General features: G+C 41.8%; 1 protein-coding gene across 1 annotated transcript in view; it reads left to right on the top strand.

The window, feature by feature from the left end:
- The window catches only part of DNAH11 (dynein axonemal heavy chain 11), a 3435931-nt gene that overhangs the window by 1229367 nt on the left and 2186344 nt on the right, over positions 1-20220 (top strand). Inside the window, exons 30-31 of the mRNA XM_086939827.1 lie at positions 92-241; positions 3867-4100. Coding sequence (XP_086795953.1) covers positions 92-241; positions 3867-4100 — 384 coding nt within the window. The remainder of the gene's footprint in view (positions 1-91; positions 242-3866; positions 4101-20220) is intronic.

The raw sequence follows: 20220 nt of genomic DNA, 5'->3' as shown, positions 1-20220 counted from the left end.
TAGATGTCATGCAGCCTCTAGGGATTGGTAAACATTTTTAAAAGGCAAGATATAAATGCTCCTCATATTCCTTGGTGTCTTTATCTTCCAGGTGACACACCATCTTGTGAAACTCTTTGACAACATTGCTGATCTTAAATTTCAAGTGAATGAACAGGAGTCTAAAAACGTAGCACTTGGGATGTATAGTAAAGAAATGGAGTATGTCCCATTCTACCAAAACCTCAGATGTCATGGGCAGGTAAAATATAGTTTGTTTCAATTTATGTATAAATGAAATTCCTCTATTCTGCTAAAGGACAGGCATGTTTTATTACAGTGGAAACCAGAATACATTATAACTTTAATTACTATATTTTCTTTGTGTTTGTTCTTAACCATTTAATGTGATGTTAAACGTTAGTATTTGGCACAGCAGACCATTTTAACATTTTTAGTTTGTATATAGTTCTGTACATGGAATTGTAATCATTGCAGTCTTATGAAAAGTATAGGTGAGTGAAATTTCTGTAATTTTCTTTTGCAGAAATACGTGAAATGTCAGCAAAATTATGCGGAATGAAAATTCGTGATTTAGGTCAATATTTTAGCGCAAAAAAAAGTGCAAAAAAAAAACGCCAGTCACTTTTCTTTAGTTCTTGTATTTTCTCTGAAAATGTTTGTTTACAGTTAGGGTACTGCAATTGGTGCAGATTTACTCAAAGGGGCATACTAGAGTAGTTTAGGAAACTGTGCATCACAAGGGTAACGTATACCTCCCAAAATGATGTTAATTATCCCAACATGATTTAAAGAAAAGTGAAGGTGATCTGAGAGAATCTCTTAATGTTCTGCATACATAATGTACAAATACGTTAAAATACTGGGATTTTAAATTGGAAAGACCATTAAAGGGTCACTGTAATAAGAACAAGAGAAGTGGAATCTACTTGGTTACAGTGTACATTTTTTATAGTTGAAAAACGGTGAATACAAATATTTTGTTTTAGGAAAAAATATTTAGGCACCTCAGCCTAGAAAGCAAAATCCAATCAGCCTTCTCTTCATACTCCTGGGGAAGCAAGCCATTGCAAAAGTCATCTGACCACGTAGGCAACTGATAATTATTATTTTTATGTGTTACTCTTTTTCAATACAAGTTGCCTGCCTGGTATAGGCCATATCACAACAGGCATAAACAATATATTTTCGATTACATTTTTTAAGTTGCTGAAATAGTTACCATTTCACATTGAAGCTCTCTCAAGGTCCCAGTAAATTCAAAAATTGAGCATTCCGAACAATGGTCGTGCCCCGCCTCATTCTATTGTAAAGAGCTTTAGAATAAGTTAGGATGAGCATGTCAGAAATCCCTCCCTTTTGAACTATAGAAAATGTGCTGCATTTTCAGAATTGAGGTTATGCCCCTTTTTGTTTTCAATGTTTTAAATTGGTTACTCACATGACTTCAAGTAGCGGCTCACACAATCCTTGTATTGTCATTTGTTTTTTTTCTTTTTGTGTAGATGTTTCATGTTCATCCTAGCTTAGACTATTGTTTTGTGGGATCACTTTGCAATAATAGGTTTATTGGAGTTTGATTTAATGATGTTTGTTAAGTAATACTGTTGTGTTACAACTAAGTCACATCAAATGGCTGGCTGACAAACTTATATAGATACATAGATAGATAGATATAATATTACCAATGAATAATTAGTTGGACATTGGGGTATAGTATGAATTAGTCCTTTTACCTTGTAAAAATTTGTATGACAATATATGAACATTATGATATGCATAGTGACATTCGTATTCATGGCAGGCTCTCAAAAGTCTCTGGTGCGAGCAGAAAATGTCACCCACAAATTGATTTCTGCCCATAACAAGCACATGGAAGAAATGTGTGCAATGTGCCACCCATGAAGTGTTTCATATTTTGTGTATGTGAAATATACAAGTCTCATGATTTTTGCAAATTTTGCAGACATAATAACATTTTCACAACGGCTACAGCCATATATTCAAAGATAACAATGTTCATGTTTAACAAATCACTGTGATCGTTAACATGCTATTACTGATTACACAAAAATCCACACTACACAGAACTCTTCAGTAGGGCTCAAGACTCTTCAATGGAGACCAAATCATGAACATACAAAGATCTCCTAATTTGCTTCCAAGCTCGCTGAACAGGTTGCCTGACCCATAGATCCTTTTAGTCTCATTATCGCAAAATGTTTATATTATTATGTGGAGCTTTTCATTTACTGTTAAATATTCATATGATGTCAGTTATTGCTTCCACTGGCTGTGGCCTCCACAAAAAAAAATACAATTTTAAAAAAGTATTGAGAAAGTTCTGCAACATGTTGAAGTGCATAAGCCAATTATTATATAGGGCTGCATGATATCAATAAAGCATGCAAAGTTTTCACTTTTATGAAACCTCACAACTTTCTTCTAGGAGAGCTCGGGTGATATTGGTCTATTATTGTTGATTCTAGCAGGATCCTAAACATATATCAGCATCAACAGATAAAACCTTCTCACCAGGACTTTTAAAAAGTACCACTAACCAAGAAAAAGTCTGTGTGGTGAATGGGTTTGAGTTGAAACTGTATTTTCTAGCTCAAAGGGCCAGATGACGCCATTTTAAATTTACAAACTCCACTATTCACAAAACTAAAGGGTTTGTCACCACAAAATGGCTCTTTGGTATTCTCTTACCAAATCAAAAAATGGGTTTAGAAATGAATAGCAGATCGCAATTTGGATGGGGCATGTTTAGGGCACCCTTTTCAAATTGTGATTCGGTATCAGATGCATCATTGGTTTGCGACCAGAATTCTGGTCTCAAGCCATTGAAAGTTAATGACTCCTCAATGGAGGTGGTACCTCATTTACAATAAGAAAGGGTTCTCTTGGGAAAGACAACCTAGCCTGAATGTTAAAAAAAATAAAAAATAAAAGTTGGCTGAGGAGTAGATACTGGTCCACCGGACCATGGGCAGCTCCCAAACAAACCTTTGTTCATAATGTAATCTTTTCTTTCTAAACTCAGCCTTGTTTCCTTTCAGGAAAATGGGCTGCAGTTTAAAAAAAAAAAGACAAAAGAGTTTGATCCAAGACATGGTGGTCTGCTGACCCAAGCAGGCCATTATCATTGTGATGTCCTCCAATTGGAGTGAGTCTCGTACCTCATTAATATTAATGGGGTAGGTCGAATTGCTACCGACTCCAAATTGCGATTTTGCAAATAGACCTATTAGTACTTAGTTCAGTTTGCAAAATCAGAATCCATTCACAAAAATGTTGATATGAAATTTGAAACTGATTTTTGAGAATTAATTCTTCTTACATCTGGATCATAGTTTAGCATAACTTCAGGCTGTGTATTATCACCTAACAAGTAGGAAATATCTCAAGATATTCTACTTTACCTACATTTTATCCTTTTCTGTTTTATTCTGCACACTTTTTCTGCATAAGTAGTGCCTCAAAATTGTTAACTTCTTAAATGTGCCCTAGCCCTGTTCACTCACCTCAAAGTTTGGACCTATTATTGGAAGATTCATATTTTATTTATTTCCTTATCTTTATAACCCAGGGGGAGGTGGAAAATATATTTTATTACATTCTGAGAGAATACCTGAGAAATTCACAGTATATGGGAAAGTAGAAAATATGTTTTGGAACTTGATTATAGCTCCTCTCTGGAGGAAAAGGCTTTTATGGTATCCCATACACTAATTTTCAGAGGCAGAAATGGAAACTTGGCATTATATATTCATTATATATTCATTCAGACTATAGCGGAATAGATAAATGCAATGGGTTCTTAAACAGATGCTGGCCATTCATTTTTCTTCACCTTATCACAGGTGGAAAGTTGGTTGAAACAGTTGGAAGACACCATGTGTGACACAGTACGGCATCATATAACAGAGTCTGTGGCTGCACATGAAGAGAAACCCCGGGAGCAGTGGATTTTTGATTTCCCAGCTCAAGTTGCACTGACTGGTTCACAGATCTGGTGGTCCACCGATGTGGGGATTGCTTTTGAAAGGCTTGAGGAGGGATTTGAGTCTGCTCTGAAAGATTACAACAAGAAACAGGTAAGTCTACCCGAAAAAGTTTAAATATTTTTTTTAAATCACTGACTCCAGCTTTGTGAGATGCCTTAGTTTAAAAACAATCTCCTTATGGGTTTTTTATCTCGCAGTGTCATTGCAAGACCACATTTTCATGATTGATGATTAATAGATAAGTAGTTTCTTATTTTTTTTCTATTTACATTCAAGGTGCTGCAGCCTAAGTATAGAATGGGTTTTTGATATTTTGGACTTGTCAGAAATCTACTTCAGACAATTCCAATACTTTTATGTGCTGCATAATATTTACTTTTGTTCATGGAGCTAACTATTTTGTTTTAGTAAATGAAGCAAATTTTGACCAGACAGATTAACTGTATGAAAGATAACTAACTGCAAAATTATACCTGTGAAGAAAATATGGCACATTAATTTTTACCACCCAAGTTATTTGATTATTCATGCAATATGATTGATTTACTTAGCCATGCCAAATGAGTTTGGTCAGCTATTACCGTGTAGCATTTCATGAGCCATGACCCTTCCCCTATCTTCTTGACTCCCAGTCCTCAACCCATATCCTTCTCCCTAATTTATTCTCCTACCAATAGTACAACAAGTGTAGTTCTTGATTTGGGTGCTAGCAGGGATTATTTAAGGGTTAATCTAGGGCTTCAACTGAGTTTAGGTTTGCTTACGGATAGGTTAGGGTAAAAGAGAGAGACAATGGACTAGTGTAATGGATGGCATAAACACAAACATTAGAAGAAGACTTGGAGAAGTCACATGATGTGCATTGGTAGAGGGAATGGGTGGGCAGTAAACCCTCTTCTACCTGTTAAATGGCCAGGAGGAAAAGTCACAAGAGTAGTAGGGTGTTTAAGGTTGGGGACCAGACTTAGAGGGGTGAGGACAGAATACTGCATTAAAGTTAACAAATGCAGTAGTTGTCATCAAGAAAGGAACTTATTGTTCATTCTGCAATCTATTTTGGCCCCTCTAGTTCCTACTTTGGGCCTCCTTTGCTGATGCTGAAAAAAAGGCATTGATATAGCACTGTCACTAGCAACTGTAGTAACTGCAAGTCTATAAAAACAAGCTTAGCACCCAAATAAATGAAAATGATTACTTACCAAGGTATCACTTTAAATGTTTTACTTTGATATAATAATAGAAACAGTCAAAAATGTAATAGAATGAGGAGCATGTATTGGAAAAGAGCATTTAAACAATAAAAAGGGAATGGCAAGAGGTGAAGGAAGAGGATAAACAAAAAGAGCAAGACACAGTGAGAAAGACTCCATTAAGGGATCCATAACCCATTAGTATATTTTGCCTGTATGCACTCACTAAAGCACAGATTTGTATTTTGACCACACATATGTGCATTTCATTGTTTGGAGTACATGATAGATATTTTACCGGACACTGTCCCTGCCTGTCATGCACTGGTTTCCCTAAAGTGAGAGAAGCGGCCTTGTGGGAGTGGCCACACCATAGGGATATATGTATACCTGCAATGTAAATACATCAGTCACAGCCAGCACCTCAGTGTCCATAAGGTCATGCTCCCTTTAGGAAATTCACATTTTCTTTGTGGTAACCCCAGATTTCTCATATTTTTCTGAACTGTGTAAGTTTTCTGGCTCTAGAACTCTATGCACTTTACTCCTGCTATCCAGGAGTAAAGTGCCTGTGCCCCCCCTTTTAAAATGGTTGAATTTGCATACTCCTAATTGACATATTTAACTTTCCTATAAACCAAGTATGTGGTACAAATTGTAACAACAGGTGATGAACAGAATGCAGAACAATGTCATGCATTCACCCCAGTACACAGATCCGGGCCTAAATCCATCGTTTTTTTGCTCACCATGCCATTCCAGTTTGAACCCAGCCATATGCAAATCAGTCTTGACCCTGTGCCCCATGGAAACAGTCCAGCCCGAACTGCAAAGCCAGGTCCTCCCTGGACTGGAAACAAGCATCCAAGGACCGGTTTCGGGCTCTCCACACCACTGGAGTCAAGCTATCCTGGCTGAAGACGGCTGATAGCCAGAAACCAGTCCTAGGATGCTTGATACCGGTCCAGGGAAGACATGGCGTGGTAGTTCTGGCTGGACTGTTCCCATGAGGCACAGGATAAAGCCTGATTTGCATATAGCCATGTCTAAACTGGGGTGGTGTGGAGTCCAAAAAAACGATGGATTTAGGCCCAGATCTCTGTACTGGGGTGAATGTATGACATTGTTCTGCATTCTGTCCATCAACTGTGGTTTTTGCATGTGGTACAATTTGTGCCCAGGACCTAGAAGTTAAAAACATCTTGTGGACTGCAGCACCTGTTGTGTTATCTACTACAGTGGCAGTGCAAACATAGCTTCAGGCGTCCTATTGAAGGCTGACTGTAGCAGTGAAAAAGCTGCATTTGGGCCTGTTATACCCTTTTAAGGTATAACAATCTCCCTTATGTAGGCCTTATAGCCCACAAGGCAGGTTGCATAGTATTTAAAGGTAGGAGGTATAGAACTGTAATGCAAGCATGTCCTTACAGTGATGAGCACGCAACAGCTACTTTCAATCTGGCTGGCTTAACTGACCTATGTAGAAAATCAGAGTACAGATGAAAATACTAATACTGTATCTCGGAAATGGTACCAGCTGGAGAAACAATTAAAACATTACTTTAATAGGTATGAAAATCCAATTCAGTTGGGAAGCTGGAATTTTATAAAATACTAAGGAAAAGTAACTTTTAGAAAGTTACCATTTTCCTGGGTGAAGTTCTTGGAGGCTAGTTAGCATTAGCTCTCCTGTCTCTCCAAGCCAGTAATTAGCCTTCAACGGGTGTGAATTGCGATTCTCCTATTAACATGCCTAGAGAATCTAGATTTCATTAAAGACACGGAGGCTCACATTATGCAATGACTTTTAATTGCAGATCCAAGCCAGTCGCATCACAATATAAAGGTTCCAAAAAGAACACTCAGATACAGTAAGACATTACACATAGCAACTAACAGCCTCTTTTAAATCTGGCGAAAGTAGATCCAGTAGATTCCAGGAGATTCCAAGTAAATAGAAGCAAAATTGAAGAAGAAGAAGACAAATGAACGACCTCCTGATGATGAAACGTCAAAAGTAGGATAAGTAGAAGGGTTATCTGGAAGAAAGAGGACAATGAACACTTGTATCCTAAAAAACAATGTAAGCAGTTTCAAAAACAGGTGAACAATTGAACAATAAACAATTCAAAATACATAACATTAAGAATATGAATAACATCATGTTAAATTAAACCCAATACCAAACAGGGATGGGTTGGGGGGGATAATTTGAGCCTCCGTGTCTTTAATGAAATCTAGATTCTCTAGGCATGTTAATAGGAGAATCGGAATTTCATTACAAGAACGGAGGCTACATTATGCATGTTGGTAGCCCTGTAAAGTTTCCTTGCTAGGTTCGAAAGGTCGGCAGACTTCGTGCCTCCCAACCGATTGATGAAGACCACTGCCGAAACATTGTCCATTTTCAGAACAACCGATCTCCCTTGAATTGAGTACTTGAAACTCATAAGGGCGTATAGGTCAGCAGTAACTTCTAGGAAATTGATGTGGTGAGATGACTCCTCCTGAGACCAGACACCACCCGTATTCTGGTCTAGGAAACAAGCACCCCAACCATGAAGGGAAGCATCTGATTCCAGCACAAAATCCGGTTCCGACCCGAAAATTGCTTTCCCATTCCAAGCTTCCAGGTTTTTTACCCACCAGTTCAATTCTGTTTTGGCCTCCAAATCTAGGGTGATTCGGTCTTCGTACCAAAGACCGGACCTCAACGCTCTTCCTTTTATCCTTTGTAAGGCCCGGTAATTCAGAGGACCTGGGAAGATCGCCTGGATGGAAGAAGATAAGAGACCTAGAAGTCTTGCCAGTTCCCTTAAAGGGATGTCTTTCTGTCTTAAGACATGACAAATCTCTTTTTTGATCTTTGAGATTTTTGAAGGAGGTAAAAGAAGAAGGCACTTGGAAGTGTCTAGAGTGAAACCCAGGAACTCCAGAGATTTGAGGGGGGGTTAGAATAGACTTCTCTTTGTTGACAATGAAACCTAGACTTTCCAGCAGATTCATAACCGTTTCTAGGTCGATGTGAATCTGAGGTAGGTCCTGGGACATTATTAAGATGTCGTCGAGGTAAATAATAAGACAACCTCCCCGTTCTCTTAGGAGGCTACTGCTCTCATTACTTTGGTAAAACACCAAGGGGCGGCCGAAAGCTTGAAGGGGAGAGCCCTGAACTGATAAAGATGATTTTTCCAAAGAAATTGTAGGTAAGGTTGATGTATTTCCGCCATCGGAATAGTGAAGTAGGCGTCCTTCAAATCTAGTTTGACTAACCAGTCTTCTTTTTAAAGAAGGTCTCTCAGAAGATGTATCCCTTCCATTTTGAAATGCCTGTAAACGAGAAATTTGTTCAGGCCCTTCAAATTTATAACCGGTCTCCAACCTTTTCCTTTTTTCTCGACAAGAAACAAAGAGCTTACAAAGGTTAGGGAATCCATGGGACTTCTAATATCGCTCCTTTTTGGAGCATAGAAGATATCTCTTCCTCTACTATTTTCTCCTTCTCCACTGAGATGGAGCCGCCATCACTACCGGCGAGCACGCTGACTCCGCCCCTTTTCGAGGCCACGCCCCCTGAACACAGGATATATACCGCTGAATCACGAGCGGCAAGCAGAAACCTTGACCCAGTTCCTGAGGCGGAAGCCGGGACACTGGAGGTACTCTAGCGCGATTTTAAAAATTGTCAGAATTTTATGTGTGGTGTCACTATTTGTGTAGCTGTGCTTTGAAACCAATTGAACCATACCTCAACCAGCGCCCTTCCTAGCGCTTACAGCCTGCAGCCGCCATCACTACCGGCGAGCACGCTGACTCCGCCCCTTTTCGAGGCCACGCCCCCTGAACACAGGATATATACCGCTGAATCACGAGCGGCAAGCAGAAACCTTGACCCAGTTCCTGAGGCGGAAGCCGGGACACTGGAGGTACTCTAGCGCGATTTTAAAAATTGTCAGAATTTTATGTGTGGTGTCACTATTTGTGTAGCTGTGCTTTGAAACCAATTGAACCATACCTCAACCAGCGCCCTTCCTAGCGCTTACAGCCTGCAGCCGCCATCACTACCGGCGAGCACGCTGACTCCGCCCCTTTTCGAGGCCACGCCCCTCGAGGTCGCCCATAAATGTGCCTGTACAGGACGCGCAGCGGACGAGCGCAGCGGGAGCGCCGTCTGCGCGCCGAAGGCGCGCCTAAGGCAAGCCCGTCTGCGCCCGTCCGCGCTAAGACCGCGCTGGACGCAGGAACCCCTGCCAAACATCCTCTAAACATCAGGTATGCACCCAACGACCTTCGCAATCTACGAGGCAGTTCCGACTGCTCCTGCAAACTAGATCTCTCTAATGTATACGGTCCCATTAGTTGCAACAACTGTCACTGGACCCTTAACTTTGCCACCAAGCTGGCAACCTCCCTCAAACAACCTCACTTCACTGGAGGTTTGATAAATGCCAGATCAATGTGCAAACACAGCCAGGACATTCATGACCTCATTATCGACCACAACCTGGACTGCCTCTTAGTCACCGAGACCTGGCTTACTCAAGACAGTAACCCGGATATAGCCATCGCCCTCCCACCAGGGTACTCCTTCCACAGACAGGATAGACCAAAAGGCAGAGGAGGAGGTGTCGCTTTCATCCTAAGAAACTCCTTTAGCTGCCACACTTTCGGCCTCGACCCCCTCACAGATGCCGAGGGACTAGGCTTTTCCATCAAGCTTAGTCAAACCCTCTCCTTCTCTGGTGGCCTCATCTACCGCCCTCCTGGAAATGCCGCTAAATTCCTCGGCTCCCTAAACGACGCATTTGGACACTTCCTACTCCGATACCCGTACTTCACCCTCCTGGGCGATTTCAACCTGCATCTGGAACTACCTGCTGACCCCCCCACTAGTAACTTGTTGCAAACATTGGAGATGTTTAATATGCAACAAAGCGTCAAGCTACCCACCCATTCCCTCGGTCACACCCTGGACGGGGTCTGTTCCAATTTTCCTGACATCTCCACTTCACCTCCTATTCCCCAAATCTGGTCGGATCACAGCCTGATCCCGTTCCATATCCTCTATGCTCCCCCTCCTAACTGCAAAAAACCAACTCACCAACACACTCATCCCACAAATTGGAGAACTGTTCAGGCAAGCTTTACCTCTCAACCTTTCTCCCCTGCTAACCCCCCACCCTTTTCTGGCAACATCGATATAGATGCAGTCTCCTTTAACAACTGGCTCTCTCAAGAAATCGCTAATCGATGTCCACCCACTAAAAAAGATAACATCTTAAAAAATAAAAAAATCAAAGCCCCTTGGTACACACCTGATCTCACCGCAGCCCACCTACTCTGCAGGAAAGCAGAGCGCAAATGGCGCAGATCCTACCATAAGGACGACCGCAACGACTACATTCTCCAGAGAAAAAATTACCTAGCAGCTATAAAATCAGCGAAAAGAACATACTATGTTAACGCCATTAATGAGGCCGGTCAAAAACAACAAACCCTCTTCTCCATAGTAAAATCTTTTACCAAACCCAAAGCCCTCCAACCAGAGATCCCCCCGTCCCAAGAGCTGTGTGATAAGATTTCCGACTACTTTGAGGAAAAAATCAGTTCCATCCACACCAGCTTCCCCCCCTCCCCTCCGGCTCACTCTTCTTTGGAGCCAGACGAATCTCGCCCGATGGTAAACTGTCTCGACCACTTCTCCCCGGTAAATCTAATTCAGACCAGAGAAGCGATCCTCGCATGCAAATCCGGCTCTCCCGCAGACCCTTGTCCCCCCAAGGTCCTGCATACCATCATTCATGAAGTAAACCCCATCATTAACGAGATAATCAATCTCTCCCTCAAAACTGGCTCTGTTCCGCTCACCTGGAAAAAAGGTGTAGTTAAACCTCTGATGAAAAAGGCAAACAAACCCCCCTCGGATTTAACTAACCTTCGTCCCATCACACTACTACTTGCACTGGGAAAAATTACGGAACAACTAGTCCACAAAGAACTCAAATCCTTCCTAGACGCTCACAACCTACTTCACCCCCAGCAATCTGGTTTTCGACCCAGACATTCAACCGAGACCGCCCTGATCGAGCTGACAGACACCATTAAAAACCTCCAAGATCAGAGGAAGAAAGCCATTCTGATCCTTCTTGACCTCACGGCGGCATTCGACACCATTTCCCACTCCATTCTTCTCAACAGACTCATGGAAATTGGCATAACCAACTCAGCCCTAGCCTGGATCACTTCCTTCCTTAGTGACAGGTCTCAAACTATCTCACTGGGCCCTTTCCAATCCAAAGAAAAAAAGATCTCGTGTGGAGTTCCCCAGGGCTCCATTCTCAGCCCTCTGTTATTCAACATATATCTCATCCCCTTGCTCTCGCTCATAGAGTCATTCGGCATCACTGTTACGTCGTATGCTGACGACACTCAGCTTATCATCCCACTCGACGACAATTCCAACCTGGCCGAAGCTAACCTCAAACGTTGCCTCACAGCCGTTTTTCATTGGATGGATACCAACCATCTTCGCTGTAACTCCAGCAAAACCGAGATCCTGCCTATTGGAAAGAACGCCTCTTTCTGTCCCGCCCTGTGGTGGCCTGACAACTCTACTGCCCCACCCCAGACAGTCTCATCGGCCAGAAACCTCGGAGTCATTTTCGATTCCGACCTTTCTTTCGATCCCCATGTCACTACTGTAGCAGGGAAATGCTTTGGCATTATTAAATCCATGAGAAAGTTTTTTGACTTTCTCCCACTTGATTCCAGAAAGACCGTTGCAGTAGCCCTCATTCTCTCTCGAGTGGACTACTGTAATGGCCTTCTGGCAGGGACCAAGAAATCCACCCGTCTGAAATTGCAAAGTGTCCTGCATACTGCCGCGCGTCTTGTCCTAAAACTCCCACGCAAATCTTCTATTTCCACTGCCCTCAGATCCCTGCATTGGCTCCCCTTGCACAAGAGAATACTTTTCAAAATTCTCATCATAGCATTCCGAGCCTTCCACAAAACTGGCCCAATCTACCTGTCGAAACGCTTCCCTCACTACTCCCCGGGCCGCATTCTCAGATCTTTGCAAGAAAACATCATGACCCCGCCTAAATTCAACCTGAAGACCAAAGGTGGGAAAACACTTAGCACTCTGGCTATCAGAGCCTGGAACAGTATGCCAAGGCATCTCAGGCTTCAGACGCATGAGAAACAATATAGGAAGCACCTCAAGACGTGGATTTTTAATCTCTCTGATGACTGGACTAAATCATCCATTTAATCCTCCACCTCCCTCCCAGCGTTCTGGTCCCAGGTTTTACAGCGCCAAGATGCTCCCTCCGGAGCGAACGTCCGCGCTCTATAGATACCCATCCAAATTCCAAATTCCAAATCCCTCGGGAATGAGGTTTGAAATGGAGTTTGAACGAAATCTATCATAAAGCCTGTTACTGTGGACAGAACCCACGGGTCTTGAGTTATTTCCTCCCATTTTTTTGAAAAAAGTTTCAGTCTGCCTCCTACTTTTGGAGGGGAAGAAGGAGAAAGTAAATGAAGGGAACTTACTTGGAGGGTTTGATGAGAAAGATGATCGAGATCTTCCACCTCTTGCTCGATTTCCTCTTCCGCGGTTGGAGGTGTTGAAGTAATTGTTCTGGTATGAGCCTCTTCGAAAGGGGCGTGATCTCTGGTAGGGCCTTTGGTTATACCGGCCGGAAGGGAGGCCCCTTCTTCCGGCCCTTCCAAAAACATTATTGCTGAAAACTCTCTTCATATTCTTTTGGGCCTTATCAAGAGCAGTAAAAGTTGAGACGTACTTTCCTAAAGATCTTATAAGCTCTTCACCAAAGAGTAGGCCTTTTGGATTCAATGAAGGTTCCTTCTCAGCCATATCTGTGAGTTTAGGGTCTAGTTTAAAAAGGATGAGCCTACGACTTTCAGCGTTGATACTAGTATTGGCATTACCTAGGAGAATGAGGGCTCTCTGACTCCAAACTCTTATTAGATCAGTATCAAGCTGGGTACCTTTAAGGTAACATTCCTCAGCGGAGTCAAGAATTCTGCTCAATGGACCAAGCACGTCTAATAGGCGATCTTGGCACCCTTTAAACGCTTTTTCAAGACCTTTTCCAGATTCGCGACCGAGTCTAAATAGGTATTTGATTAAATCAGGATCCAAATTAGGGGCATAAAATGCCTTCTCATCGATTGAGGGTCTTGAACACTCAGCCCTTAAAATATTCCTTGTTCCTCTCTCAAGGGGAAATCGAATCAATTGATAAATTTTGATACATGCTCCTGAGGGGACCATTGTGTGGAATGTGGATGCTTTAGATTTAGGGGGGAAAACATCTCCTCTCCCAAGGGATTTAAAATACTATCCTTGAATGTAGAGGGGGCTTCATCCTCCTCGTCAAAAATTCCAACATCCCCATCATCTAAATCCAGAACGTACTCGTCTGGATCTAAATCATCATCATCATCATTATCCGAGCCCACCTGGAAGTCTTGAGCAGTTAGTGATAATGAGCCGCTAAGGGCATCCAAGGTATTTGGGCCGTAAGAGGCACCCGAATGATGTGTGTCATAAAAGACATCTCTATTATTTGAGGTGCGAGGACCATCCGAAAATGTTGTGGTGCCAAGACCACCAACAATATTCGAGGTGCTAGGACCTGCCGTGCTCACATGGGTCTCGGTAGTAGTGTTGTTACTTTTCTTGGTACGTTTAGCACCAACTTTTTCACCATTAAAAACATCAGAGACATCCTCTTGTGGAGGTATGGGTCTCTTGTAGGTCTCCCTAAGGCAGGATTTCATTTCTTTCTGGATCATAGTCCGGAAATTCTCCCTATTAAAGTTAGGGATCGTAGCACTGTTTCCTTCTGAATCTGAATCAGAAAGGTTTTCCATATTGCCTTTTTCTTTTCTTTTTTTTAAGCAAAGGGTTGAACTAAAGAAAGGGAATCTTTAGAGAGAAGTTAAGCATATAGGTATATAGGCATATAAATCAAATGCCTTTAAACTCTCTTATATATATATTTTTTTTTGAAGACTTTCCAGGCCTGACACTAGCTACGAGCGAAAAAACAGCGAGGCTCCGGCGTCTATGAACAGCTGAATCTCAACTGTCATGGGTGTGAGGAAAGTCCCTAGGCGAGACACTCACGAAGCGTGCGGCTCGCCAGGGAACTTTCCTCTAATAAACATATCGCGTGTATGCTTGTAACCCTCATCGGGATTCAGGCGGAGAAGGAAGCTCGGCTTAGAAAAAGGTATGGCGTTTATTTAGTTTGCTTTAGTCACGAAGCGAGGGTTGTTTGGGAGTTTGACGAGAGAAAGGTACGGCGTTTATTTAATTTGCTTCCGTCATGAAGCGGGAATTGTCTCTGTGCCTCCCGGGTAGCGCGTGTGAGAAAGCAGGCGCATGGCTCACTGCAGGGGCAAAATCAATAAATAATCGGAGTTATGTGCCTTCAAATCGGCAAAGTAACTCTTGGATAAAACGAGTTAGGCAGCCGATCTTGTGCGAGGAATACGGATGTGCGCTCACAAGGGGGAGTAAAGGGGGGTAAAAGGCGACAAGGTTAAAGCCTAAACAGTGAAAGGGAAGGTAAGATCTCCGTAAATTGCAGTTCCGGGGAGGTGGGGGGTGGGGGGGGGGGTAGGAAGTGTAGGTAAAACTACATAAGGGTAGATAGAGGAGAATTCAACAGCATAAAAATAATTTAACAGCATGAAAATGTGAGAATTAACTCAACCTCAATATAAACCTCCCCAGAAAATAAGATCCATAACAATATTAAATGACAATAGTGTTAGATAAGGGAGAAAAATATGAGCTACTTATCTGCTTGGAGCCGCATTTAAAAGAGGCTGTTAGTTGCTATGTGTAATGTCTTACTGTATCTCAGTGTTCTTTTTGGAACCTTTATATTGTGGTGCGACTGGCTTGGATCTGCAATTAAAAGTCATTGCATAATGTAGCCTCCGTTCTTGTAATGAAATCGGTGTGAAATTCCTCCCAGGCACAAGTAATAAGCTGACCTGAAAGGGCAGAAGTGTTTCCTCTGAATTCCTGAAAGAATATTGATGACACAAATATAGACTTACCAAAATATTGAGTAAAAAATATAGAATGCAAAAATATAGGATCCCTATCTCCAAACAGGTAAGTACAAAAATATCGAATCAAAAATATCTTTGTAAAAAACTAGTTAGTCAAAATATCAATTTTTTTTTAAATGTCTTAAAAGTAATTGAAAATTAATAAAATAATAAATATAATTAACTTAAACATACTTAAAATACTTAAATAACCTTAAAATTCATAAATAATTAATGTAAGTTAAAATAATAATAATAATTTTTTAATACATATATATATATATATATATATATATATATATATATATATATATATATATATATTCAATGAAAAAACCATTGGTTTTAGGCCATATATAGTTAGGGATTTGCATTTAGAAAACCTTATTTTACTCGCATAAAACCATTGAAATTCCATATATAGTTATAAGCGCTAACTATATATCGCGCACCCGCAATCCACTGCTGATGATGTCACATATTACATCATTCATGACATGGTTAGTGACATCACTGATGACATCACTGATGACAACATCCAGTGACTGTATGTTTCTGTAAAGTTAAAACATGTCTTACATATTGAAGAATGAGTGGATGTATAAGTGTCTGGATGAAGGATTTAGTAGGTGCATGACTGACTGTATGAGTGAGTGATTAAATGTGTCTCACTGAGTGCACGGGTTAGTGACTAAACTGTCTTAATTAGTGCATCATTATGTCTGTTGTTCTGTAAACTGCTGCATATGTTGATCAGTAGCTATATGAGTAACTGTATGGGTTATTGATTGGTTGTCCAAGTATTTGTATGGGAAACTGAGTGTGTGTGTATGGGTGGCTGGGAGGTGTGTGACTCTGTACATAGATGTGTGAGTAGTTGATTCACTATATGTATAGATTCAAAACTGCATGTGGAAACAGCTGTATGGGCGGTTGACTGTGCATGAGTGTATTAGTGAGTGAATGGATATCTCAGTGCTACATGTCAAATTAAGTACATATGTAAAACACAGTACATGTGAGAGTTGACATCTATAAATAACTGTGCATAAGAGCTAGTGAATGTGTGAGTGGCTGTATGGATCATTGTGAACATGTATCAGAGATTGTATAAGAGAGTAAAGTAAATATGTGTTAGTATATGTTTGAATAAGTAAGGTGTGTATAACTGTATAGTTGAGAAAATGGAGGTGTGATTGATTTTTGGCATAACTGACTAGGTGTGTGAGTAACTCCATGGATGAGTGACTGTCTGTTTACACTGATTGTATCTAAGGTTATATTAGAGTCTGAAGAGGTTCATGGTATTATCACATGAATGATATCATCAGTGATGTGATCAGTCATGTCAAATGAGATGTTATCAGTGATGTCATCAGTGATGTCATTTGAGATGTCATCAGTGATGTCATCAGTGATGTCACTAACCATGTCATGAATGATGTAATATGTGACATCATCAGCAGTGGATTGCGGGTGCGCGATATATAGTTAGCGCTTATAACTATATATGGAATTTCAATGGTTTTATGCGAGTAAAATAAGGTTTTCTAAATGCAAATCCCTAACTATATATGGCCTAAAACCAATGGTTTTTTCATTGAATTTTCAAGGTTTTGTAAATTCAAATTCCTAACTATATATGGAGTATAACCTATGGTTTTTTTCTGTGAATTTCAATGGTTTTTTAATAGCAAATATCAAAAGCTGTCAAATGTCAAGTAAGTGATAGGTAAAAACGTTTTCGTGTTTATGCACGCTGATGTGCTTTGAACGCTGCCCCCCCCCCACTCCCCTCTTTTCTCTTAGTAGTACTCTCTCTTTGCAGATAGTGAACGGTAGTTAACTCAGACCTTTACCCCTGTTGTAATCCGTCGTACCTGCTTGTCTCTCCATTTGATTAATTATTATCCAAGCATTTACTGTTTTACAATTGGTTCTCTTTGGATCATTCTCTATTTACAAACAAGCACAAAGTCGCAATACTCTGTTTAGTCTTTGCAGATAGTGAAAAATCGTGTAAAAAAATAAAAGTAATCGAGCAAAATCAGTAGACCACTAATTCGATCTCTTTTTAACCTCGGTAAAATACAAACATTAGGAATAACCCTTCATGAGAAATACGAAAATAGTGAAATGAATTGAGCTCCACACCATGAGGGCTGCAAAACAGCTCGAATCCGCCACCCACACCGCCCAAAATAACGGCAAACCCTATGCAAATATTATAAATATACACAACACACCACCAAAGAAACAGAGTAAAACATTTTATTAAATAACTATTTACATAACTATTTTATACTTTTTATTGCCCGATCCGGCTAGCTCAATCGATCGAGCATGAAAGTCATGCACTGATAACAAGCGTTGAGAGTTTGTAGAATGATGGCTTCAGATTTTCCACATACGGTGTAGTGGCGCGAACTGGCAGGGGGCGTTTGGATTCTACCCCTTCTCCAAATAAGATTTTCATACGTGAATGTTCGTTCATGCTTTTTGTCCCTGAGTTGCTTCCATGTCACTGCCTTACATAAATGGCATAAGTCCTGGTTGTTGAGTGCCATACTTCAGAGTTCTAAGCAGCTCTTGTAACACTGTTTAAACCTTATTTGCACCTGCTGCAGCTTCACTATTCAAAGTAAGTGGGGTCCATTTGTGGACCTGACTGCATTGGAAAACAATGTGATACGGTGCCTCCCTAAACCGCTTGGCGGAGGCCCCCAAGGGGCGGTGAGATGGCGCGGACTGAGAGGGGGCGCTTGGCTCCTGCCCCCTCCCCAAGTCGTGTTGCCCTGGTGAGGCCTGAGATCGCCCCCGGCATAGGCGGCCGGCTCCCGGGGTCCGGCGGAATTTTTTCCCTTTTGAAGAATCTTTCATTCTGGACCTTGTCCCACAATCCGTTTCACCTGAAGACACGCTGTCGTAGGGCGCCCCTTTACCGTTTTAGTTGCCATTCCGCCCGCTTTTGGTACTCTGTGCCTCTTCCGCCATTCAGCTGTTTACCGCTCGCTCTTGCGACTACAACGTCTCGCTCACCATGTAGTTGAGTTGCTCCCGCTCTTAAGATTTGACCGAATTTTTTGGACTGCTGAAAGCGGTGGAATTCCGACCGCTGGTTGGTGGAGACATTTTGACTATATTCTGCACCTGCATTGTCGCGTAATGCATCATATGACGCGACGCATTAGCGCACCCGGAAGTGCTCCGGTGCGCAAGGCGCAGCTTCCCGGAAACGATCCAGAGCGCGCCGCGCAGCGCGTAACGTAAGCATAACAGGTCATGTGACTTGTTAATAAAACTTTTCATTGGTTCATTTTACTTTTCTTTTCCTAATTATGTAAGACTAGGTCATGTGACCTAAAAATAACACTTTTCATTGGATTAAAACATTTTTTTTCCCCAAACGATGAAAGCCCCACCTTGTTTCTGGATGTTTCAGACTGAAGCTGGCGTCACCATGAGAGCACCACCATCTCGTAGCTCCGTCGTGGCCATTCCGCAAGCAATCATGGCAGCCGCTCCCCACCGGAAGCCTGCGGGAGTCGAGGGCCCCCAAGACTTTTGTACAATCTTCAAGGCTGAGGGGACGCTTTCGAGAATGGAACCCAAGCCCTGGCAGACAAGCGTCCGAGTTCCAAGGTGTCCCAGGGCCATTTTACTGGACCAGGCCCAAATCCGAAGGGCCGGCCGCCATTTTAAGAGTCCTGTGGCAGCCGCCTACCGCTGCACCGCAAGAGTGGGAGCAACTCAACTACATGGTGAGCGAGACGCTGTAGCCGTAAGAGCGGGCGCTAAACAGCTGAATGGCGGAAAAGGCACAGTGTAGCAAAAGCGGGCGGAATGGCGACTGAAACGATAAAGGGGCGCCCCACTACAGCAGACAAGCCTCCGCCATGTGCTTCAAAACTGCATATGTATCTCGTGATATCAAGGTTGGGCAACCAGTACAGAACAAGCAGTTACGAGTCCCATTTACACCGGCGCCATTTTGGGCGCGGCCGGGCAGGTCCAGGATCTACTGAAACATAAAAAATGAGGCTGACGTCTCTGAAGCAGTTGACGAACAGCAGGACATAGCAAATAAACATGAACTCTCTAAAGCTGTTAACTCACTGCAGAACAAAACAAGTGAACCTGAAACCTCTGGAATAATTGTCGCTCAAAAGAACAACACACAAAACTCTGTAGAGCCTGAAGAAAAAAAAACAGAAGGGCACTGTAGTTTCAGACACACTTAACACTAATGACTAAACAAAGATATCGTCTGTTTATAAAGCAGTTATCATCTTGACAGAATTGACAAAGAAATGTACAGACACCAATGCATCAGCATTCTCGGAGATAACATCTTAAGGAACAAAGAAAGACCTGTTCACTCTTGACACCCCAGGTGCTGTGTATATTGCACTATAGTGCTGCATCGAGAAAACGGGCGACCCTATTGATGTGGATTTTTCATTATTGATTATTGTAAAGAAATGGCGACTCCCCCCTTTAGCAGATTAGCTAAATGTTTGCGTAATTTAGGCATAAAAGTTATATTATTGTTGTTGTTGTTGTTATCGTTATAGTTCTGGTTAATTTCAAAAAATGGTTAAATATATTTACAGTTTTTGTTGCGTTCGTTATATTTAAATATTAATAAAGTTTTAAAATGTAACTGTCTTGAAGTACTATATTTTTTTTAAAAATCGGGTGAATGGGGCCTTGAATCGGGTTATTGTCATGTGTGGGCTTTGCAAGTGTACTGCTACAAGATCGGACATTTCAAACTCAAATGCACGTTCTTTTTCTTACCTTTCCGAAGCATGGAGCGCAATAGCAGGCAGAGAAAGGGTGATGCACGTGTTGAACACTGCCTGGCCTGCAAATTGCTGGCAGTGCCCCCCCGCCCGCTCCTGAAAGAGGGCACACACACT

Source organism: Lissotriton vulgaris, chromosome 10, assembly GCF_964263255.1.
Source record: "Lissotriton vulgaris chromosome 10, aLisVul1.2, whole genome shotgun sequence".
Lineage (NCBI taxonomy): Eukaryota > Metazoa > Chordata > Amphibia > Caudata > Salamandridae > Lissotriton > Lissotriton vulgaris.
The sequence above is the reverse complement of the archived record's forward strand: the minus strand, read 5'-3'. Positions and strand labels throughout refer to the sequence as shown.